We start from the raw sequence: 25965 nt of genomic DNA on the forward strand, positions 1-25965 counted from the left end.
ACATGTCCTGTTCCTGTTTATGCTAAACATGGAACATCAGTAACCTTCGGTATGCTGATGACACAATTCTTGACAAAACACAACTCTTCTCTCAGAAACGACGGATGGCCTGCAGCATCCGATGAACTGAATCAAAGAAGAAAGTGCAAAGTTCGGCATCGACCTGAATATCAAAAAGACCAAGATCATGACAACCGTAGATTATGGCAATATCAAGATAGCAGTTGACAATTAAAAGATTGTGTGTGTGCAGGAATTCACCTTCCTCGGCTCTCAGATCGATCAAAATGGTGATAGTAGTCATGAAATAAAATGTCAGATAACCCTCGGCAGAAACGCAATGGTAAGCATGAACCAAGTATGGAAAAGCAAAGCCATTAGCATTACAACCAAATGTAGACTGGTTCATACCATTGTTATCCCTATAACCATGTATGGCTGCAAAAGTTGGACCCTAAGAAAAGCAGATAGAAGAAATATTGACTCCTTCGAGTTGTGGTGCAGGCGACGGTTGCTTTGCATTCCATGGACAGCAAGGATGAGGAACAAAGAAGTATTGGAACGTATAAGACTAGACATGTCACTGGAAGGCAAGATCACCAGACTCATACTCACATATTTCGGCCATGTGATGCGATCAAATTCCTTAGAGAAAGACCTAATGCTAGGACTGACCAGTGGCAAAAGGTGACAAGGCTGCAAGAGAACGCGTTGGCTTGACACCCTCGAAGCTGACTCAGGATTGAGCTTAAAGGGAACCTAAACTGAGAAGGTAACAAATATTAGAGATTCCTTCCTCCAAACAGGCTTTTCCTCCCGATGCGGAAGCGGCCTGATGCGGAAGCAGTTACAGCGTCTGTGAGTGGCGGCGAGACACGGACGGTCACACCACCAACCGAGCGCGCAGCGGAGGTGGAGAGGGACCACACGGCAATCCGGAGCCTGCCAACCTGGCCATCACTACAGGGGAGAGTCCGTTCAATAAATTACTCTGAGCGTACTGTTTTACCGAGGAGCATGTGAGTGCATTTGTATTTTAACAATAAACCTTTTAACCCTCCTGGCGGTTTGCTAAAAAATCGCCAGGGGGCAGCAAATCTTTTTTTTTTTTTTTTTTTTTTTAATTTTTTTTGTTTTTTCATGTAGCGAGACAAAGTCTCGCTACATGATAGCCGCTGCTCAGCGGCATCCCCCCAGCCCCTCCGATCGCCTCCGGCGATCAGGAGATCCCGTTCAAAGAACGGGATCTCCTGGAGGGCTTCCCCCTTCGCCATGGCGACGGGGTGGGATGACGTCACCGACGTCATCGACGTCGTGGCGTCAAAGGGGATTCCGATCCACCCCATAGAGCTGCCTGGCACTGATTGGCCAGGCAGCGCATGGGGTCTGGGGGGGGGGGGGGTGGCTGCGGCGTGACGGATAGCGGCGGCGATCGGGCACTGCACGCAGCTAGCAAAGTGCTAGCTGCGTGCAGCAAAAAAAAAATTATGCAAATCGGCCCAGCGGGGCCTGAGCGGTGCCTTCTGGCGGCATGGCCCGAGCTCAGCTCGGGCTTACCGCCAGGAAGGTTGAAGCGATATTATACTATATGGAGTTTTTCTATTGAGGTATGATGATAAAGACATATCGGGAGGAAAAGCCTGTTTGGAGGAAGAAATCTCTAATATTTGTTGCCTGAGAGGTGGGGGACGACCCAGGAACGGTCCCAAGGCTCATTTAGACCATCTTGTTGTTCTATATATGCGGTGAGTGGCACACAAAGGGTGTTGGTGGTGGCCTCTCTGTGTATGCAGAATTGCAGGCATTCCTAGAGTGGGCATATTGAATGCTGAAGATCAGCCTCATATACGGACTATATGAATAATCTTTTAAAGTATTTTAATTATTTTACTTTTTATGCCTATTCCATGTAATTGGTTAATATCAGTCCTAAATTGAAGTGTATTTATTGTGCAAACCCGCCGTGAGTGCTGCCTCTTTAAGTGTATTCATTTAATTGTGGAGGAGGCGAACAGGTGTTTGATATATGGTGTATGGGCACAACTAGGTGTCTTCATATTTGCTGAGGGCGCAGACCTCTTGTGGATGAATTGTCCAAGTTATAGTGCACAATGCGTTGTGTTAGGGGCACGTTGTGCGACCTTAACGTCGCATCAAACGCAACGTCCTAATGGGAAAGTAGCCGTAGACAACCTCTGAGGCCGTCACAGAGCAGCTGTATTTGTACTGACATTAGATTACCCACAGGTGCACTCTATTTAGTCATTAGCATTCATCAGGCAATTTCTATGGGCAACTGACTGCACTCAGACCAAAGGGTACTGAATAATTACACACACCCCACTTTGCAGTTATTTATTTGTAAAAAATGTTTGGAATCATGTATGATTTTCGTTCCACTTCTCACGTGTACACCACTTTGTATTGGTCACACATACACACAGTGCAGACCAAAAGTTTGGACACACCTTCTCATTTAAAGAGTTTTCTTTATTTTCATGACTATTGTAGATTCACACTGAAGGCCTCCAAACTATGAATAAACACATGTGGAGGTGTAGTACATAACCAAAAAGTGTGAAACAACTGAAAATATGTCATATTGTAGGTTCTTCAAAGTAGCCACCTTTTTGCTTTGATTACTGCTTTGCACACTCTTGGCATTCTCTTGATGAGCTTAAAGAGGTAGTCACCTAAAATGGTCTTCCAACAGTCTTTATTATTATTATTTATTAGATTTATATAGCGCCAACATATTACGCAGCGCTGTACAATAAATAGGCTTACAGACAATGATAACAGGGTTGACAGAACAATACAGGTAACAGACCATAGATACAACAATACAGGTAATAGCAATAAGATACACAACACAATGCAGATAATAGTACAATGCCAGATCATAAACTGGAATGGTAGTGGTAAAAAATTACCAGTTCCAAATTCTGGGTAAAGTGCACACAGTCAAGTATGATACACAAGGGAAGAGGGCCCTGCCAAAGGCTTACAATCTAGAGGGAGGGGCTGGTGACACAAAAGGAGGGGGTGCATCAAGAAGTTATTGGCAGAAAGGATTAGGGTAGTGTTGAGTTGATGTAGGCCTCCTTGAAGAAGTGAGTTTTGAGTGCTTTTTTGAAGGTGGGAGCGAGCCTGATGGGCAGCGGGAGAGAGTTCCACAGGATAGGGGCAGCTCTAGTGAAGTCCTGCAGTCTGGCATGGGAGTGCGAGATGCGTGGGGTGGTTAAGAGGAGGTCGTTGGAGGAGCGAAGTGGGCGGCCAGGTGTATATCTGCTGACCAGGTCAGAGATGTAGGTTGGGCAGGACTTGTGTAAGGATTTGTATGCCAAACATAGGATCTTGAAGCTGATTCTGAAGTGAATTGGAAGCCAATGAAGGGATTTGCGTAGAGGAGTTGTGGAGACAGAGCGGTGGGAGGAGTAGATGAGTCTGGCTGCTGCGTTCATGATGGATTTTAGGGGGGCGATGCGGTTTTGAGGAAGGCCTGACAAGAGGGAGTTGCAGTAGTCCAGGCGGGAGATGATGAGGGCATGGACAAGGAGTTTGGTAGTGTCTGGGGTCAGGAAAGGCCGGATCTTGGAGATGTTGCGTAAGTGGAAATGGCAGGCTCTAGCTACGGTTTGGATGTGGGAGGTGAAGGAGAGGGCCGAGTCTAGGGTGACACCCAGGCAGCGGGCTTGTGTGGTTGGATGAATGATTGTGCCATTGACAGTGACATAGAGGTCAGTGGGGGGTGAAGCAGCACGGGGCGGGAAGATTAGGAGCTCAGTCTTATCCAGGTTTAATTTTAGGAACCTGGCAGACATCCACGATGAAATAGCTGAGAGACCAGAGGATACCTTCTCCATGGTGGTGGTGGAGAGGTCAGTGGTATGGAGGTAAATCTGGGTGTCATCTGCATATAGGTGATAGTTGAAACCCAGAGAGGAGATGAGTTTTCCGATGGAGGCGGTGTAAATGGAGAACAGCAGGGGACCAAGAACAGAGCCTTGGGGGACCCCAACTGAAAGTGGGAAGGAGGTTGAGGAGGAACCATTGAAGGAGGTCTTGAAGGAGCGATTTGAGAGGTAGGAGGAAAACCATGCTAGGGCACGGTCTTGGATACCCACAGATTGCAGTGACTGGAGTAGCAGGGAGTGATCAACAGTGTCGAATGCTGATGAGAGGTCTAGGAGGAGAAGGATAGTGTATTTTTCTTCGGCCTTGGCAAGCGTGAGGTCATTGACGACCTTGGTGAGGGCAGTCTCGGTGGAGTGGCCTGGCCGAAATCCTGATTGTAGGGGATCAAATAGGGAGTTGGAGTCAAGGTAATGGGTCATGCGTTGGTGGACTAAACGCTCTAGGAGTTTAGATGCAAAAGGGAGTAAGGAGATAGGACGGTAGCTGGATGGAAGTGAGGGGTCTAGTGAGGGTTTTTTAACCCTCCTGGCGGTTAATTTTTTTTGCCAAAATGGCAAAAATCCTTTTTTTTTTAATTTTTTTTTTTGTGTTTCATGTAAAGCTACCAGAGTGGTAGCTACATGAAACACCACTAGAGGGCGCATGTGTCCCTCTAGTGCGATCGTCGCCGGCATCAATAGCAAACAGGGGAACGCGTATATAACGCGCTCCCCTGTTTGGCTTCTCCTGTCGCCATGGCGACGATCGGAATGACGTCATGGACGTCAGCCGACGTCCTGACGTCAGACACCTCCGATCCAGCCCATAGCGCTGCCCGGAACTCATTGGTCCGGGCAGCGCAGGGCTCTGGCGGGGGGGGGGGGCCTCTTGCGCCGCTGCGTACGGGCGATCGCCGCAGAGCGGCGGCGATCAAGCTGTACGCGCGGCTAGCAAAGTGCTAGCTGCGCATACAGCATTTTAAATGGAGCAAATCGCTCCATCAGGGGCTGAGATATCTTCCTGCGCGGCATAGCCCGAGCTCAGCTCGGGCTTACCGCCAGGAAGGTTAAGTAGGGGAAGTACAGTGGCCTGTTTGAAGTCAGAGGGGAAGGTACCCGTGGAGAGGGAGAGGTTAAACAGAGTGGTGAGGACAGGAGCCAGAACAGGGAAGTGAGGACGGAGGCATTTGGATGGCACAGGGTCTAGGGGGCTGGAGGTGGCAGGAGAAGTGGCTAGGAGACGGCTGACTTGGTCCTCTGTGATAGGAGTAAAGGCAGTGAGTGGAGGGTGGGGTGGGGAATAGGTATTGGTGGGGGAGGAAGAGGTGGTGGAGTGGAGGCATGAGATTTCCCGTCGGATGCTGGCTATTTTGTCGGTAAAGTGGGTGGACAGATCAGTGGCTGAGAGGGCGGAGGTGGGGGGAGGAGTGGTGGGGTTAAGGAGGGAGTTGAAGGTGGCGAAGAGGCGCCGAGGGTTGGAGGCTTGGGATCCGATCAAGGCAGCAAAGTATTTTTGTTTAGCATCAGTTAATGCGGTATAGAACAGCTGCAGGTTGGCCTTGTACGCCAAGAAGTCGGAGTTGCTGCGGGATTTCCTCCATTTGCGTTCGTAGGTGCGTGTCTGTTTTTGGAGGTTGCGAGTGTGTGCATTGTGCCAGGGCTGGGGGTTGATGGGACAGCTGGGGCGGAATGTGGGGGGTGCAGAAATGTCTAGGGCTGCTGAAAGGGCCTGGTTGTATTTGGCCACGGCTTGGTTTGGGCAGGTAACGTTAGAGAGGGTGGATGAGAGGGAGTGGAGGGGGTTGGCTAGTGCAGTTGGGTCTAGGTTATGCAAATCTCTCTGCCAACGACCTGAGGGTGGAGGAGGGTTGGGGGAGGATGATGGGAAGATGGAGAAAGTGAGAAGGTGATGGTCGGAGAGGGGGAAGGGTGTGATGTCCAGGTTGGGGAGGGTGGCGGATTTTGAGAGAATCAGGTCGAGAGTGTGGCCAGCGCGGTGGGTGGGGGAATTGGTGTGTTGGGAGAGGCCAAGGGAAGTAGTGAGGGAGAGCAGTTGAGAGGCTTCAGGGGAGTAAGGACTGTCCATGGGTATGTTGAAGTCCCCAAGTATGATTGTGGGGAGGTCAGAGGAGAGGATGTGTCTTGAAGGAGTTCCCAGAGATGCTTAGCACTTATGGCCCTTTTGCCCTTACTCTGCGGTCCAGCTCACCCCAAACCATCTCGATTGGGTTCAGGTCTGGTGACTGTGGAGGCCAGGTCATCTGGAGCAGCACCCCATCACTCTCCTTCCTGGTCAAATAGCCCTTACACGGCCTGGGGGTGTGTTTGGGGTCATTGTCCAGTTGAAAAATAAATGATGGTCCAACTAAACGCAAACCGGATGGATTAGCATGCCGCTGCAAGATGCTGTGGTAGCCATGCTGGTTCAGTATGCCTTGAATTTTGAATAAATCCCCAACAGTGTCCACAGCAAAGCACCCCACACCATCACACCTCCTCCTCCATGCTTCACAGTGGGAATCCGGCATGTAGAGACCATCCGTTCACCTTTTCTGCGTCGCACAAAGACACAGTGGTTGGAACCAGAAATCTTAAATTTTGACTCATCAGACCAAAGCACAGATTTCCACTGGTCTAATGTCCATTCCTTGTGTTCTTTAGCCCAAACAAGTCTCTTCTGCTTGTTTCCTGTCCTTAGCAGCGGTTTCCTAGCAGATATTTTACCATGAAGGCCTGATTCACACAGTCTCCTCTTAACAGTTGTTCTAGAGATGTGTCTGCTGCTAGAACTCTGTGTGGCATTGACCTGGTCTCTAATCTGAGCTGCTGTTAACCTGCAATTTCTGAGGCTGGTGACTCGGATGAACTTATCCTCCGCAGCAAAGGTGACTCTTGGTCTTCTTTTCCTGGGGCGGTCCGCATGTGAGCCAGTTTCTTTGTAGCGTCTGATGGTTTTTGAGACTGCACTTGGGAACACTTTAAAAGTTTTCCCAATTTTTCGGATTGACTGACCTTAATTTCTTAAAGTAATGATGGCCACTCGTTTTTCTTTACTTAGCTGCTTTTTTCTTGCCATAATACAAATTCTAACAGTCTATTCAGTAGGACTATCAGCTGTGTATTGACCTGACTTTTCCACAACGGGGTCCCAACCCCATTTATAAGGCAAGAAATCCCACTTATTAAACCTGACAGGGCACACTTGTGAAGTGAAAACCATTTTAGGTGACAACCTCTTGAAGCCCATCAAGAGAATGTCAAGAGTGTGCAAAGCAGTAATCAAAGCAAAAGGTGGCTACTTTGAAGAACCTAGAATATGACATTTTCAATTGTTTCACACTTTTTGGTTATGTACTATACTTCCACATGTGTTCATTCATAGTTTGGATGCCTTCAGTGTGAATCTACAATATTCATAGTCATGAAAATAAAGAAAACTCTTTGAATGAGAAGGTGTTTCCAAGCTCTTGGTCTGTACTGTTTGTAGATAGATAGATAGATAGATAGATAGATAGATAGATAGATAGATAGATAGATATGTATACTACAAATACACAGGGTGTCCTCATTTCTTCACGACTGTATATTGCATGTGGACTGCCCTCCATTGGCTACACCCACTACTTGGAATGGGAAGTATGCATGGTGTGCCATATTTCATTTCTAGACTACCGAAACACCACAGCTTGTGGTACTCTATTAACTGCTGTAGAGCAATAGCTGCCTTTATTGTACATTTGACATCCTTGTTATCTACTCACCAGACTCTTCTTCCAGCTGCCAGCCTGTTACAGTTGAATGGAGTAAGGGATGCATGCTGCAAGTTCCTGCTCAGCCAGCTGGATCCTTCTAACTGTCTTGGCATACGTGGCTTTGCAGACACACACTCCTGCAGTGACCTACTCAAGTCTGCACACAAGTATGTTCTGCAGCACTTTGTGGAGGTGTCAAAGACTGAAGAGTTCATGCTTCTGCCTTTAAAACAGGTAATTCTTATTTTTGATGTAGTTCTTTCCATATGTCCTTCATCTTAACAGCCTAATGGATAAGTGGGCAAATATTATTAAATAAGTATTAAAGGGACACTATCGATTGATATGTTTTTTTCAATTGAGATAGGAAATGTTTGGGAAGCGCTGCTAAGTGTTGGTGTATACATCTGAATCCTTATCTCTTTGTTTATTGTTATCTAATCCCTTTCACACTTTTCTGATGGCAGTGTGCTGAAATTCTGCTGGCAGATTAAGGGCCTTTTTCCACTAGCCTGCGATTTGCGATTTGCTTCTGATCGCAAATCGCATGGTACATTAAACTAATGGAAACTGCAGCAGCAATTTCCATTAGTGCGATCCGATTGCGATGCGATTTTGGTCAAAGCGCAATCGTCGTCCTGCCGCATTTTGTATGCGATTGAGCTGGACTATAATGAGTATAGTAGCTCAATCAATCGCATGGTGGAAATTGAAACGCGATTGCGATCGCGATCGGAATCGCAATCGCATTTCATAGTGGAAAAGAGCCCTAAGGGCTCTTTTCCACTATGAAATGCGATCGCGATTCCGATCCCAATCGCGTTTCAATTTCCACCATGCGATTGAGCTACTATACTCATTATAGTCCAGCTCAATCGCATACAAAACGCGGCAGGACAACGATTGCGCTTTGACCAAAATCGCATCGCAATCGGATCGCACTAATGGAAATTGCTGCTGCAGTTTCCATTAGTTTAATGTACCTTGCGATTTGCATTCAGAAGCAAATCGCAGGCTAGTGGAAAAAGGCCCTAAGCCATAAGGGGAGGGGGGATTTCCTTCACAGTGCATCATTAACTCTACGTGTGCAGAGAGCGCAGTCAGAGACAGGCAGAGCTTTCTCTCACAGAGAGCAGAGGAAATGTATCTTATGTGCAACAAACATCTGTAATTGTGTGTGTGTGAAACCTGATATATGAAAACAAATGCCTGTCAGGTAATCTGCTTCAATATTACACTGTTCTTAGCATGTCAGGTTGCAGAGATTCTTACAGATTCATACCTCTGCAAATGAGACATTCCAAACATAGCTAAAATCTACACACAATGAATTAAAGCTTTTGCCTCTGATATTTAACATGAAAAGTAGGAAAATGTTTACACAGCTACTTAGACATATTTGAACATTGTCATTTTAGAAGACATGGTTTGATAGAGTTCCTGTAAATAAGTATTGGACTGTGTACAAATACTCCCTACATTAAACCTCATGGCACATTCTACTACCTGGTCACTTTGGAGATGCTATTTTGCCACCCACAGTCACACTTGGGAATATACAGAATATAGCCACTTTCCTGTCACTCATAAATGTACAGAGAACAAGATGATCTGCCCATCATAACTTCATAACCTAATGGCTGCAGTCATAAAGTATGTCATATACATTCTCCACCTTCTCCTCACAGCTCAAGCTTTACAGAATAAAAAATATAACCCAAGATAAAGTCTATACAGATGATCACCTGTTCATTTTTTAATATAGAGGCAAAACATTGAAATTCTTGGCAAACTATGATATATGAGCTAAAACCAATTAATTAGGAAAATTGTATATAGGGGACTCATTTGTGTACAAGCACCGTTGACCAATAAAAACTTTTTTGAATATTTTCATGGAAAAGATAAAGTATATAAAGAACCGAGAAACCGGAAAATAGGGGGCAATAGGGCAGAGGCGTGCAAGTAGTTAGGGCCCTTTTACACATAATGCGTTTTAATGTGTTCCGTTGTGTTTTAATGTGTTTAACTTTTCATGGCAGTGCATTGTGGAAAAAGCTTTTGGTATCCGCAAAAAAAGCATGTTGCATGCTTTTATGCATATGCAAAAATGTCACGCAACGGACTGCGTTAAAACGCATTAAGCATAAAAGGGCCCTTCTGGTTTATTAGTGCCCAGAATTCAGTCAGAAAACACCGGAAATCTGATACTACCAGATCTTTAGAAAAAGAGTTTCTGATGGAGAATGTAAGGCCCTCAATTTGCATTGTATCACTAACCTTGCCAAACTTTTTACTGAGGTCATGCTTGCTGGATCAGTTGAATTGGGCACCACCGATCTATCGGGTGCCCAGCATAAACTATAATGCTAAATTAGCAGCTTTAGGCCCCATGGCGTGGCTTAGTCATAGCTGAGAGCCAGTATTCAGCTTCTACATACCAGATCCAGCATACATACATACATACATACATACATACATACATACATACATACATACCAGCTGCAGCAAAGCCAGAACTCCGGTATAGTGCAGGTTAGGTTAGTGTTGTGGGATCAGTAGGAAGGCTTTTTTTAGGAGTGTTGATAGTTGGTTAGTGTTGGAGGATTGGTAGGAGGGTTAGTGGTAGGAGGGTTAGTTTTAGGAGGATTGGTAGCAGAGTTAGTGTTAGGAGGATTGGTTGGAGGCTTAGTGTTAGGAGGATTGGTTGGAGGCTTAGTGTTATGCTGGGTACACACTATTAGATTTTCTTGCCGATTTACTGTCAGATCAATTATTTCCAACATGATTTCCGTTAATTTAAATAGGAAATCGATCGTAAAATGCTCAGAAATCGATCGGAAAGCAAATCGAACATGTTGGAAATAATCGATCTGACAGTAAATCGGCCAGAAAATCTCAGTGTGTACCCAGCATTAGGAGGATTGGTTGGAGGGTTAGTGTTAGGAGGATTTGTTGGAGGGTTAGTGTTAGGAGGATTTGTTGGAGGGTTAGTATTAGGAGGATTGGTTGGAGGGTTAGTGTTAGGAGGATTGGTAGGAGGACTAGTGTTACGAGGATTGGTAGGAGGGTTAGTGTTAGGAGGATTGGTAGGAGGGTTAGTGTTAGGAGGATTGGTAGGAGGATTAGTGTTACGAGGATTGGTAGGAGGGTTAGTGTTACGAGGATTGGTAGGAGGGTTAGTGTTAGGAGGATTGGTAGGAGGGTTAGTGTTAGGAGGATTGGTAGGAGGGTTAGTGTTAGGAGGATTGGTAGGAGGATTAGTGTTACGAGGATTGGTAGGAGGGTTAGTGTTACGAGGATTGGTAGGAGGGTTAGTGTTTGTAGGATTGGTGGTGGAAAGGTTAGTGTGAGAGTAGGTGTCTGGCTGATGTATAGCTGAAAGATAGTATTCATCTCTCACAGTGTCAAGGTTCGGCCACATAGGATAATAATGGTAGTTGAACATTACTAATATTAGTGCAAAGCCATAAAACGATGCCCTAGCAAACTAGTGCCTATACAATACATACTCCATGGGTGCATATTATTTATGGTAAAGCACCGCTTAGTATGTCCAGCGACCTTATCAGTGTTCATGTACCACATCACGTAAAAGCTGTCATGATGTAGAATGTGTTCATCTCTGTGAAAAGCTGTCGAGGTATGCTTCTCCACCACCAACCATCCCAGAAAATCTCTGTGCCTGTTTACAGGAGTGGGGGTTTAGAGTGTCCAGATAAGCACTTCCACTCTGGCTAAAGGTGTATAGGGATCTACAGAGTCCTCATACAAATTAGATCAAAGTTGTGCATAGTGTTGTAATATTTAATTCTGAAATATATGGCATTCTTCTTCTGGACCCCTTCAGCAGCCTTTGCCGCAGTATGGCTCATGTCTTGTTAAGATGAACTGTCTCTCCATTTTTCTTGCAGCATTCCAGTTGCTTGTAGAGTATCTGTAGGAGGGCTGTCTTCTTCAAGATATTTTGCTCAACTAATAACCTGCCCGCTAATGCCTCCTATATTTATGAACAGGGTGGGGAAATGTGGCACAGAGACATGGTTGAGTCTCTAAACAGAACAGAAATCATTGGCAAGCCGTTAAGCAGAAAAGCTCTAAAAGGATGGGCATCTTCTGGAGACTCTTCAAGCAACAGAATGACTAAGCAACACAGAGAATACTTAGAGAAGCAATAAAAAGTATGTGAACCCTTTGGAATTATATGGATTTCTGCACAAATTGGTCATAAAATGTGATCTGATCTTTATCTAACTCGCAACAATGGACCATCACAGTTTGCTTAAACAAATACCACACAAATAATTAAATGTTTCCATGTTTTTATTGAACACACCGTGTAAACATTCCCCGTGCAGGTGGAAAAAGTATGTGAACTCTAAAGGCCCATACACACGTCGGATTTTTGCGAACGACCCGTCGTTTGAACGTTCCGTCGTTCGCACGTCAAATCCGACGTGTGTACAGACTATCGTTCGGGTGATAAGACTGGTTTCCAGCGATCCGCCCGGCTGGAAACCAGTCTTATCACGCGAACGATAGTCCGTACACACGTCTGATTCCGCGTGCGAACGAGTCCAATCAATGAAAGGAAATTGGAGGTGTTGGCTACAGCTGCCCTACTGAATAAAAAAACACACCAGTTTTGGTTTTGCGTTTCCCAAGAAGCATTGCCTGATGTGAATGATGCCTCGCACAAAAGAGCTCTCAGAAGACCAACGATTACGAATTGTTGACTTGCATAAAGCGGGAAAGGGTTACAAAAGTATCTTCAAAAGCCTTGCAGTTCAGCAGTTCATGGTAAGATAAATTGTCCATAAATGGAGAAAGTTCAGTACTACTGCTATTCTCCCTAGGAGTGGCTGTCCTGTAAAGGTGACTGCAAGAGCACAGCGCAGAATGCTCAGTGAGGTGAAGAAGAATCCCAGAGTGTCAGCTAAAGACTTACAAAAGTATCTGGCATATGCTAACATCCATGTTAGCGAATCTATTATACGTAAAACACTAAACAAGAATGGAGTTCATGGGATGATACCACAGATGAAGCCACTGCTGTCCCCTAAAAAATGCTGCATTTTTAAAGCTTGCAAAAGAGCACCTGGATGTTCCACAGCAGTACTGGCAAAATATTCTGTGGAGAGATGAAACCAGAGTTGAGTTGTTTAGAAGAAACACACACTATGGGCTTGATTCACAAAGCGGTGCTAACCTACTTAGCACGTCTAAAGTCTTTAGGCACACTAACCAGGGTGCTAAGTAGGTTAGCACCGGTTCTCTCAATTGAGAAATCCGGTGCTAACCTACTTAGCTCCCTGGTTAGCACGTCTAAAGACTTTAGACCTGCTAAGTAGGTTAGCACCGCTTTGTGAATCAAGCCCTATGTGTAGAGAAAGAGGCACAGCACCCCCAACATCAAAACTTCATCCCAGCTGTGCAGTATGGTGGTGGGGGCATCATGGTTTGGGGCTGCTTTGCTGTGTCAGGGCCTGGACGGATTTTTATCATCGAAGAAAAATGAATTCCAACGTTTATCAATACATTTTACAGGAGAACTTAAAGAGAAACCGTGACCAAGAATTGAACTTCATCCCAATCAGTAGCTGATACCCCCTGTTACATGAGAAATCTTTTCCTTTTCACAAACCGATAATCAGGGGGCTCTGTATGGCTAATATTGTGGTGAAACCCCTCCCACAGGAAACTGTGAGGACCATTGTCCTGGCAGTTTCCGGTCTGTGAACTTCATTGCATTGTGGGAAATAACAGCTGTTTTACTGTTTACAGCTGTTTCCAACTACCAAAAAAAAGCAAGCAGCATGTCCTGTCACTGACATCACTTGCCAGCAGTAAAAATGTCATCATGTGATAAATGTCAGAATGTAAATCGGGGAGAGGAAAGATTTTACAATGTGCAAACACTCCATAAATCATTTATACATAATTATTGTAAAAATGAAGCACTTTTCATTACATTATTTTCACTGGAGTTCCTCTTTAAGGCCATCTGTCCACCAGCTGAAGCTCAGCAGAAGATTGGTGTTGCAACAGGACAACGACTCAAAGCATAGAAGTAAATCAACAGGATGGCTTAAACAGAAGAAAATATCCCTTCTGGAGTGGCCCAGTCAGAGTCCTGACCTCAGCTCGATTGAGATGCTGTGGCATGACCTCCAGAAAGAGATTTACACCGGACATTCCAAGAATATTGCTGAGCTCAAACAGTTCCGTAAAGCGGAATGGTCAAGAATTACTCCTGACCGTTGTGCACATCAGAACAGAGGCGCCAGGCAGGTTAAAATGATCTAAAAACAACTAAAAAGGAGGAGTACAGGTGGACTTACCTCCTGAAATGATGGACAATCGAGATTGTTCAAATCGCAAATAATTTATTTTGGCACTTAACGCGTTTCGCAGGTATAACCCGCTTCATCAGGCAAGGAGTGCTAGCTCAAAAAGGTCCAATAGAGGCGCATTGCCATAATTTCAGGGGGTAAGTCCACCTGTACTCCTCCTTTTTAGTTGTTTTTAGATCATTTTAACCTGCCTGGCGCCTTTGTTCAAATTTTCACAGTATATAGTCTACCTTGGGTGGAGGGGACTCTCCCCTTCTTTCTATCTACAGAGAGCGACTTCTTAAAGTGAACCTAAAGTCCCCCCCAAAAAAACGAGATGAACTCACCTGGGGCTTCCCTCAGCCCCCAGCAGACGATCGGTGCCCTCGCAGCTCCGCTCCGATGCCTCTGGACCCGCCGGCGAGCACTTCCGGTTTGGCCGTCACCGGCCGACAGGCATGGGAACGCGAGTGATTGTTCGCGTTCCCAGCCTGTATATCGCCCCCTATGCTGCTATTGCGGCCAGGAGGTCGCAATAGCAGCATAGGGGGCGATATACAGGCTGGGAACGCGAACAATCACTCGCGTTCCCATGCCTGTCGGCCGGTGACGGCCAAACCGGAAGTGCTCGCCGGCGGGTCCAGAGGCATCGGAGCGGAGCTGCGAGGGCACCGATCGTCTGCTGGGGGCTGAGGGAAGCCCCAGGTGAGTTCATCTCGTTTTTTTGGGGGGACTTTAGGTTCACTTTAAACCTGAGTGGGGTCAGGTTCTAATGCTCCCCACCTGCATTTCAAGTGGTTGCCTATGTGGTAACCCGTGTTTGTGAGTATATCCACATCTGTTAATTATTTTGCCAACAATTGCTAGACTTACTGCACTATATTGGGCTCTCGGTTTTTCTTTTTGTTTCAAGTTGTGCACATCAGATCTGCAACTACAGGAAACATTTGGTTAAAGTTATTGCTGCCAAAGGAGGTTCAACCAGCTATTAAATACAAGGGTTCACGTACTTTTTCCTCCTGCACTGTGAATGTTTACATGGTGTGTTCAATAAAAACATGGAAACATTTACTTATTTGTGTGGTATTAGTTTAAGCAGACTGTGATTGTCTATTGTTGTGACTTAGATGTAGATCAGATCACATTTTATGACCAATTTGTGCAGAAATCCATATAATTCCAAAGGGTTCACATACTTGTTCTTGCTACTGTATATCATCAAGACAGGGGCCATGTTGCATTTAAGGATGCTAATGAGGATGGGGGTCCCAGAAATCTCAGAGACTTTAAAATGTGTGTGTGTTTGTTTGTTGTTGTTTTTTTGATGGCTACCTTTTCACACTGAGGTCATTGTGTATGGGGTTTCAGGAGCCCTCTATATGCATTGAGTGTGGTTGCTTATTTCTTTACTCTAAATTGGCGATTTGATCACACCATTAATCCCTGTTTGCATGATCAGGCACTCCGCCGGGCACAGAGATTTACCTGTACAGCAGTTACGCCCATCAATGGTGGAAACAGGGCTCCAGAAATGGAAGGCGTGCCATGCAGCCTTTCAGTTTTTTGGGGGGCAATGTCCCCTCTGCTGTGAATTAGGAGCTTGTGTAGTGGAGGTAATGGGTTATGTCACCCCTCCGTTTTAGAGCCTCGGCCCCTCTGTCTGTAATACTTGAATATCTGTTGTGTACAGGAAGCCAGACATGCAAGATTAGATGAAAGCTTTCATGAAACACTTAGTAGTGGCTGATGGTGTAATGGTTAAGGGCTCTGCCTCTGACACAGGAGACCAGGGTTCGAATCTCGGCTCTGCCTGTTCAGTAAGCCAGCACTAATTCAGTAGGAGACCTTTGGCAAGTCTCCCTTACACTGCTACTGCCAATAGAGCGTGCCCTAGTGGCTGCTGCTCTGCTCTGGCGCTTTGAGTCCGCAAGGAGAAAAGCGCAATATAAATGTTCTTTGTCTTGTCTTGTCTTGTCTAGTATATTCAATATAATATAAGATATACAGAATTTTCACTTATACGTTTAATTTATGCTTATAGTAAGCTGCTAACTAACTCCAAACTTTGCTTATGTCTTTTCATTGTTAAAGAATGACGAGGGAACAAAAACAAAACCATAAAAATCCTTTATAAATGGAATAAAAACGTCGTTATTTGTGCTAAAAAGTTTGGTGCCTCAGACTCCAAGAGTCAGTTTATTTCTGTTGATTTACACATTGCTAAATAAAGCCATGACAACTGAAACGCCACAAGATGACTACAAATGATTACCTCAGAAGAGTATTGCCCACAATGTGCCACCTATTCTTCATATTCAGGGAGTATTCCTAATCCTTCAGTATTTATAGAGCGTGAGTTACTAAATTGTTTTATCCTACATATTCCCACACACTGTGTACCACGTTTTGTAGCCCCCTCGTAAATACATACGCACATCGCATCCTAGGTTCCCCTGCATCTTCACCACATCTCCTAGCAACAGCCGACAATTGGAAATTCAAGGGAACTCCAATACGGGAAGCTGGCAGAGCACTGTCGTCAAGGGTCGCTCATTGCTGTAGTCTGAATGGATCAATTCCCACTGTGTTTCTTCTACACACATTTAATGATTATTTGTTCCGTTTCCTGCAGGCTGGCAGAGGATCTGTCAAGCTGTTGTTTTGTCACATTGCTGTACGATATTTCCGATATTCAGCTGGTATTATATTCCAATCCAAGATATTTTCTTATACGGTTTAACTGTGATCTTGCCAGCAATTCTTAATAATAATAATATTAATATTCAGCAAAGTAAGTCCTGATATTAGGAACTTTCACATGTGCCTCACATGCAGCAAAATGTCTGATGTTGCTACTTAGATATCAAGATGAAATGGTAAAATGACTTAATTTTTAAACTATTAAGCTTATTTTGGTTGGGGTTGTTGAAGGGGTCAAAATGATTTGTGAGAGCGTTTTTTTTTCAGCACTGTATCTAGTAAACTTTCATAATTGTATGTATTTGGAGCTTGCACTACTATTACTTGTGGCATCATAGTTCATTTTAATGTAAAAATAAATAAAAAGTATACCTGGGCTTGAGAGAAAACAATACTTTTAGTTCAATCTAAGTTTTGTCAGTGCCGTAGAAGATACTTTGTAAATGTATGTTTTTGGAAATTCCATTTCCATTTTGGCTTGTAGCCAGCAAGCCCTATTGTCCCTATAAAACAGTGTATTCTGCCCCTTACTTGTGAGGGACCTGTGTGCCAGGCTGTGCTCTCACATGTTACATGTCATATTACCTTGACCTGCGTGTGAGGGAACAGCTTGGCATGCCAGGCGGCTCCTAGACTTCCACAAGGCCCTCTGCACCACTCGGAGGACAGGGAAGTGCATCACATCAGAACAGTGCAGTAAATAAAGTATGTGTATGTAGATATTTATAGTGCTTTTTTTTTTAATCTGGGAGAAATGTACTTCTTGAACTTATGTCTACACATGTTTTAAATGGAACACTTTTTTCGTGATCGTGGTCATTTTAAGCAATGTCCAATAGTAACCGCCCTTATTTATACCTATCTGTAGCCTTTTTGTTCCTCACCCTAACCCTTTCACTGACTGAAACTTAATAAATTACTCCAGCCTATGTAATAACCTTGACTTGATTATTTTAAAAGATGTCAAACTCTAACCTTTTAGCTAAACTATTGCTAGTACAAATATATCCCAAATCAACTGGCTAACTCTTATCTTACTGATGACACTAGACAATCCTAACCTCTAACCTTCTCATTGCTCTTCTTCTAAACTGACCTGAGTTTCCTGATCCAAGAAAATTGAACAAGCGCTGCTATAATCAGGTGTGCCAAAATGTTAGTCTTTTGTGGCATTGAGCAGAGATCATGTGGCTCTGAGCCAACCTACTTTATAAACAATGGTGCAGAGGAAAACCAAATATAAAGTCTGTGTATGTATCCTGCAGGTGCTGGACCTCATCTCTAGTGACAGCCTGAATGTCCCATCAGAAGAAGAGGTGTACAGGGCTGTCCTAAACTGGGTCAAGCATGATGTTGATGGGAGAAGACAGCATGTCCCTAGAGTAAGGCAAATATTAGATTGTAAATGGCAAAAGTGTTATATGGCTATACAGTAGAAACAATTAATGAAAAGGGCAAAAGTCTCTGTTTATGCTGTTGAAACGTTTTGTACATGTTTGCTGTAGCGCAGGGGTGCTCATTAGGTAGATCGCGATCTACCGGTAGATTGCAAAGGCCTTCATGGTAGACCTCGACCCCACTATATTTTCCATTCTGTACATACAAGTGTGCTCCTAAAATTATTCATAGGTAGATCACTTTGACTTGCTAATTTTTAAAAGTAGCTCACAAGCCGAAAAAGTGTGGGCACCTCTCCTGTAGAGAGTATATAAGCAACTATATGTCCCATCCAACTAGGCATGTTTTCTGCTTTTCAAGAGGGGTGTTGTCGTATGACCAAAAATACCGTATAAAAAAATGCCAAAAGCATAGAATTATACGGTAGTGAAAATCATTAAAAAAGTTGGCAGTTAAAGTACATCTGAAGTGAAAAAAAGTTAAAAAGTTAGATACTTACATCAGTAGTGGAAAGTCTTGGGACAGCCCAGAGGTTTCACAAATCCTCCTGCAGCCTACTTGTTCCAGTGCAGGGTCCCATGTATTCTACACTTCAGCTGTGGACAAATCCATCCAGACTAGGCATACGTGAATAAGGTCTGCACATGTCCTGTAAAACAAATGGGTGCCTACAGTATAGCCAGGCATGGGTGCCCACAGTATAGCCAGGCATGGGTGCCCACAGTATAGGTAGATATAGGTGCCCTCAGCCTAGCTAGGCATGGGTTCCCACAGTATAGAGAGGAGGGGATGCAGTGTCTGGGGGGGGGGGAGCGATGCCCACACACAGCGGCTGGGGGGGGCACACTCCCCACCCCCCCACCCCCCGTCAACGCTTCCTCCGGCATTAATTAGCAGCAGCATGATAAAGGGAACGCAGACTTCCGCGTTCCATGCCGGAGGCCCGATCTTCTCTGAATGAGGCGCCTGATGGTACATCCTGATAAACAGGAAGTATCATTGTTGGGCGCTGATACAGAGAGGAATCCCTTTTCCATGCTGCCACTAATTAATGCCGAAGGAGGAAGCGCTGACGGGAGCCCAAGGTGAGGGAGGGGGGGAGTGGTCCCCCACTGCTGTGTGTGGGCATCGCTCCCCCCTCATGTGCTGCGTCCCCTCCTAGCTCCTGCCCCCCCCCCCCCCAAAACTGCCCTGGGCGGAGGGCCCCCCTTGCAACTGCATCCCTTGCAGCCCCTATTGTTATGCCCCTGTATCTAGGCAAATAACATACTGCACAGAAAACACAGAGACAAAACGGTGTTTTAACATGTTTCTGTGGGTGGGCAAAGGTGAATGCTAATGTGATTGGGTAGGTTGAAAACCTTAAGGATTTGTGTCTTCCACTTGGAAAGTGCTTATTTATCTCATAGAAGAATTGTCATTTGATACTCTTTTAATTGTTCTTGATATTCTCATAACAGAACAGGGCTGAGTGGACCATCAGATTAAGTGAAACATTTTAAAAATGCTATTGGAAAGAGAAGAAACTTAACTACTGTATGTATAGATGTAAATAAAAGACCTATTTACATGTGTGCACAAAACAGTTATAACATTCATAACATCAATTGCAGGCATGTGTGAAGTATGTCATTTCCATTAACGGTTTTATTACGGATGTGTTTTTGCTGACAGCTAATGAAGTGTGTGCGGCTCCCCTTGCTGAGTAGGGATTTCCTAATGAGCAGTGTGGACACCGAGCTCCTTGTGCGACATCACTCAGAATGTAAAGACCTGTTGATTGAAGCCCTTAAATACCACCTGATGCCAGAACAACGAGGGGTCTTAAGTAATAGCCGGACACGGCCGAGGCGCTGCGAGGGTGCCAGTACTGTGCTCTTTGCAGTTGGTAAGGATCATATTGCTTTACCCTTGCTAGAGTTAATAGCTTTTCTTCATGTACAAGTAAAGTGGCCCAAGAAAAACTCCTATGCATGAAACCTGGAATGCAGCTATAGCCTCTTGGCTAGGGAGGGCCATTGAGAAGTTAAACTGCTGCATTTGATTGGACCATTTCCAAGAAGCATATATTTGCATAGAAACTCCCAAAATTCTCATTTGCATCTTATTCACCATCCCTACTTTCGGCCATTGTTTTTATACCCAAAAACTACAACTTGAAGTGGAACTCCAGAAATCCATTTTAGTTTTGGATAGGAAAAGTACAGTAAGTTGTGGAGCCTGTGCCAGATGTCTATCTGTCTCTGTTAGTAATGCAACCCTGTTTCTTCAGGTGGTGGGAGTCTGTTCGCCATACATGGTGACTGTGAAGCATATGATACTCGTACTGACCGGTGGCACATGGTGGCTTCCATGTCTACAAGAAGAGCCAGAGTGGGTGTTGCAGCTATTGGAAATAAATTGTATGCTGTAGGCGGGTGAGAACACTTGGCATTTTATATTGGAAGCAGATATCCAAAATGATGACTTTCTGCCAAACTAGCTGTTAGTAACACTACTATGTCTTGTTAACAGATATGATGGAACCTCTGATCTTGCTACAGTGGAGTCTTATGACCCAGTAACAAACACCTGGCAACCAGAAGTTTCTATGGGAACCCGGCGTAGTTGTCTTGGTGTTGCTGTACTGCACGGTCTGCTGTATGCTGCGGGTGGATATGATGGTGCTTCTTGCTTAAACAGGTACTCTGATTTCTCATTAGTTCAGTTTTGATCATTTTTTAACATAATGATCAGTGATTTGTGACTGGGTATCTAATAGAGTACAGTCTCTAACATCAACAGCCATGCTAAAGCTTAAAGATGAGAACTCTTGGGTGACAGTGCAGACACTGTACAGATGCATCTCTAGCCTTCAGGTTAACATGTCTGATGCTAAGGAGGGAGGCAAAGCGATAACGAGCGGTGTACGATAAAGTAGTTTACCGCAGGTGAGTGGGGAGAACAATGCAATCATTGCTCGTCAGGGATCACTAAAGATCTGTCATGCCAGACCTTTAGGCTGGTTTCAGACTGCAGATTGGCGCTAACGGTGCAGCCTGGAGGCCACCCAAAAAAAAGGCCTTCAGGGATGACTGAGTTAGCATGTGGTAATCCCAGTCTTGCAGCCGGCTAAGCTGAAAGTGACTCTTACTTCCAGTTGGCCAATCGATGACGTGCGTGGAAGTGTATTGCTAAAATACGCATCCGCAATGCTTAAAACTGTGGCTGGTTGTTTAAAAACACACACGTCGCCATAGACTTCCATGACTTCCGGTCAGCCGCACGGTAATGTAGGCTTGCGCTCGTGTTAGGGTACTTCCGTCATACCGCATGCTATATAAAAGCACCCATAGACTTTCATTAGCATAGCAGTGAGGTGCAATGAAAACCTCTAACGCAGACCAAAAATAGGGGAAAGGGAGGTGCAAAGGGATGTGGCCAAATCAAATGCAAATCCTATTTGCTGCCGCTGTACACACGCTGGATTCCCTTAAGATTCTCGACCAAGTTGGTGGTGACGCAATTATTATTTAGCAGGGATCTTTGCATTCCTTCCTCACAAATATTTGCTAGTTTATCTAAACCAGGGGTGTCTAAACTTTTTAGAACGAGAGCCATATCCATGTTCTTGAGACTGCTAGGGAGACAAACTAGCAAAATTAAACACATTTTTTGCTGATTGCCCTTCTTGCCAAATGTTCAGATCTCTTTGAGACGCTGCTGCTTACACAGTGGCAGCTGCTATTCAGTGACTGTTACTGCTGCTGGCACAACGGCGGTTGAAACCAGTGGCTGCTGCTGGTACAGTGGCAGTTGCTATTATGTGACCGTTAGTGCTGCTGGCACAGTGGCCCTGCTAATTGTTGGCTGCTTCAGGCACAGTGGTGGCTGCTGCTATAGTGGCCTCCCTCTTTATTGTCTCCTTCACTCACCAAGTCGGAAGTTCTGTAACTTCCTACTCCTCACCATGCATGGGCTTTGCAGGCTAATGATGTGGCTGGCGAGCCGCATCACTTGTCCAGAATGCCGTTGCTCTTTCATCTGAAATAGCTGCTTGGTTTTCGCCCTCCGCTCTCCCATAGTCCAATAGCATTTTCTATCGGACTACAAAAAATGGCCGCCAGAGTCTGCATGGTTTAGATTCCTCCGGGCATCAACACTATGGGAGAGAGGAGGGAGGAGAGACATAGCAGGGACTTTTAGTGAGAGAGTGTTCCATGACACCAAGTGATGTGGCGCCACAGCAACAGCCTGCCTGCGGGCTGCATGCAGTTAAAAAATCAGAAGTGCTTTGGGGGCCACTATAAAAGGTTTGGTGTGCCGCAGATGGCCAGCGGGCCGGACTTTGAACACCCCCCTGATCTAAACCAAGTTGTTTTTGAAAAAGATAAGAGCACAACACTTTTAAATCACTACTCTTACATAACCAGAATGAGAACTCATAAGCGTGAGGCCTCCTTTATGTCAGTAAGTACAGAGAAGGATTTGGTAGGGTTACATGGGACTACCAGTTTGAGGAAATGTTGATCATATTTGGCAAAGGATACAAATTGTGGTCCTGGAATTCATTGAATTCAGATAAAAACCAATAGCATTTTATCCAGCCTTTCATCTCAGATGGAGTCGGGCATGGTTATTCCGCATCTCCACTGTTTCTTCCAGGTCTTGAGGCTTTGTTTGCGTACATCAGGGTGGGGTCCTCTATATTCTCAAAATACAGATATAGCAGGGAAGTGCAGGATCAAACATGACTTTCTGAATAATCTCTGTTTTATGTTATTGGTTGTCCTGATACTCGCAAACAAATGAAGCTATCCACATTTACTTTAATGCTGGGCATAGACTGGTCGATCCGGCGGCCGCTTAGCCGCCGGATCAACTCCAGCCGCGTCCCCGCTCGTCCGCACGGATCGATTCCCGCTCGATTCCCTGCCGGCGATCCTTATCAGCCGCTCGATTCCCTGCCATTGTCCGCCGGTGGGAATCGAGCGGGCGCCGGTCGAGCGGCATGATCGGGCCAGCTGAATATTATCAGCTGGCCGGATCAGCTGGTCGATACACGGTACAGAAACGTACCGTGTATCCCCAGCATAAGACAAATTCAAAGAACTACTACCAGTTATCCCAATTTAAGATCATCAGCCTCATATCAGATAAGTATGGAACAGCCTCTAACATTGATTACATCATACACAAATAATTCTGTATCTCAGCAAAATGGAAATAGTGGCTCCCTATTCCAACAAATGTTGGCTTACTTGGACACCAGGTAAGTAAATCTCAGTACTGAGACCTCTTGAGATGAACTTCCTATTGTATTACCATAAACCATTAAGCCAGCCTTTCTCAACCTTTTTACCCTGGAGGAACCCTGCAAATATCTTTTGGATCTCAAGGAACCCCTGCAAACAATTTTTTAGTCTCGAGGAACCCCTGCATTTATTTTTCCGGAGGCATGGTCTTTAAAAGTAGGGGAGGCTATTAATTTCCCTTACTCCTATTACACTGCCACTCATTATACTGTGCTCATTATTATTCTGACTCCCAATTTAGTGCTTATTTTTATCGTACTCCCTATTATAATGTGCTCTATTATACTTCCTCCACGATGGGGGAAAATGCCAAGGAACCCCTGCAGAGTCCTCAAGGAACCCTGGGGTTCCAGGGGAACCCTGGTTGAGAAAGCCTGGATTAAGCAATGAAAATCAGATAATTACATGGTGGGTTTGGCCACCATGGAACTCCAGAAAAAAAACAAGACTTTTTATTTTTAATTTACTTTTTTTGTATAGCGCTTTTCTTCTGTCGGACTCAAAGCGCTTGTGAGGCATCCACTAGAGCGCACTCAGTAGGCAGTAGCAGAGTTGTGATTCCTGTGAGTGGAACAGATAGTCAGTCAGTGAATGTCCGCAACAGACAACAGTGGAGACCCAACAAGTTTTTAACCAGCCTTGACTCTAGAAAGCGGATTTGCGTGTGTGCGTATTATTATTATTATTTATTTATTTTTATTTTTTTTTTTGCAGTCCTGTTTTCTGAAGCACTTAGAAAGCCAATAAACAGTGAGAGACAGCTTTAGATGAAATTTTACTGCAGGAATGTTCAAAGTGTCATTATTTTGCTTTGTTTTTCAGCTAACAATATAGACTGTGGTTTTATAATTAGAAATGTGACAGAATGATGAAATATCAAAAAAAAAAAAAAAAAAAAAAAAAAAAAAAAAAAGATACATAACAAAATTTAAAAATTAGACTCTTCTCTTTGCTTCTAATTTTGTATTAATTATCTGTACTACAAATACAATTAATTATATCATAAGTTGTTTTTTTTTCACTTCAGGTTTGCATTAAGTGGGGTTATGCTTTTAAACTAACTGTGTAGTGTCATTGCAGTGCAGAGAGGTATGACCCTCTCACAGGAACATGGACTTCCATAGCTGCCATGAGCACCAGGCGAAGATATGTCCGTGTGGCAACACTAGGTCAGTCTTGCCCCTCTGTACTATAACCTTTTAAATGTAGAAGATTTAGAAGATTTGGTGTATGCCCTGCAGCATATCTGAACATATATGTGTCTTCTGTTTCTGTGTCTTTTTAGATGGTAATCTTTATGCAGTTGGTGGATATGACAGTTCATCTCACTTAGCAACAGTAGAAAAATATGAGCCACAGGTAAGTATCTGCTGGAAAGTGGGGTGATTTCTTTCAAAACATTTTATATTACTTAAAGAGGAACTGTCGGAAAAATCTTAAAATTTAAAACACATACGATTAAATTACTTATCTCCTATGTTGCTGTCACTTACAGTAAGTATTAGAAATCTGACATTACCGACAGATTTTGGGCAAGTCCATCTCTCCATAGGGGATTCTCAGCATGGCCTTTATTCTTAATAAAGACTTCCCTGAAAAAGATTTATACAAAGATGTGGCCAGCATCCCTGCTCGCTGCACACTTTTTTGGCAGTTGGACGGAGCAGCTGCCATTCACTAAGTGCTTTTAAAAATAAAGAAAACCCTGAGAACCCCCCCATAAGAAGATGGGCTAGTCCAAAATCTGTCAGTAATGTCAGATTTCTTCTACTCACTGTAAGTGACAGCAACATAGGAGAAAATAATTTATGGCTCCTTTTACTCTGGAAGAAACATACTTCATATTTGTATATGTTTACATGTATTTAAAATTTTAAGATTTTCGTGAAAGAGGTCCTTTAAAGAGAGTCTGAAGCCAAAGTAATTTCCTCTTTTTATCTTGTAGTACTCTTAAGCATTAAGACCACAGCTGTTTCGCCGCATCCTTGCGACAGAACAATGTATTTATACCCCGAAATACCAGGACAAAATTCTACGACTTTTCAGGTCATATATTTTGTTGCCCATGGGAGGCAGAGCTTTGCACTGTAGCTCTGCCTCCAGTGCAGTCAATCTCCGCCGATCTCTGCCTCTCCCCACCCCTCTCAGTGAAAGACGACTGAGGGGCGGGTAAGGGTGGAGATCAGCGGAGATTTACTGCATTTGAGGCAGCCTCTACCAGGAAGAGGAATCTGATCAGCAGAATTTTGCCCTGGGGATTTCGGGTCATAAATACATCGTTCTGCTGCGGGTATGCAGCGAAACAGCTGTGGTCTTAATGCTTAAGAGTATTACTAGATAAAAAGAGGAAATTATTTTGGCTTCAGACTCTTTAAGTTGTCTTCTAGGCCAATACAAATAAAATAATGTAATCCTAGGTATACTTTTTATTAGCAAATCATTAAAATTATTTTACGTGTCATTACTATTAGTAATTGTACACCAGAACTTGAAGAAAAGTGGTAGATCAGTCAGGCTCAGATGCATTGCACTCTTCTCTGAATGTAACATTTTTAAAAGAAAAACATAACCTCCGCCATGTTGTTATGCTTCT

The 25965-nt window shown here is 44.3% G+C and overlaps 1 protein-coding gene across 3 annotated transcripts in view; it reads left to right on the forward strand.

The window, feature by feature from the left end:
• KLHL17 (kelch like family member 17) overlaps nt 1–25965 on the forward strand; it is a 116182-nt gene that overhangs the window by 63307 nt on the left and 26910 nt on the right. For all 3 annotated transcript variants that reach the window (XM_068240720.1, XM_068240721.1, XM_068240722.1), the window contains exons 4-10: nt 7661–7882; nt 17946–18062; nt 19753–19966; nt 20351–20495; nt 20593–20760; nt 24453–24541; nt 24658–24731. In XM_068240720.1, the coding sequence (XP_068096821.1) occupies nt 7661–7882; nt 17946–18062; nt 19753–19966; nt 20351–20495; nt 20593–20760; nt 24453–24541; nt 24658–24731 (1029 nt within the window). The remainder of the gene's footprint in view (nt 1–7660; nt 7883–17945; nt 18063–19752; nt 19967–20350; nt 20496–20592; nt 20761–24452; nt 24542–24657; nt 24732–25965) is intronic.

Source organism: Hyperolius riggenbachi, chromosome 6 (genome assembly GCF_040937935.1).
Source record: "Hyperolius riggenbachi isolate aHypRig1 chromosome 6, aHypRig1.pri, whole genome shotgun sequence".
NCBI classification, from domain to species: domain Eukaryota; kingdom Metazoa; phylum Chordata; class Amphibia; order Anura; family Hyperoliidae; genus Hyperolius; species Hyperolius riggenbachi.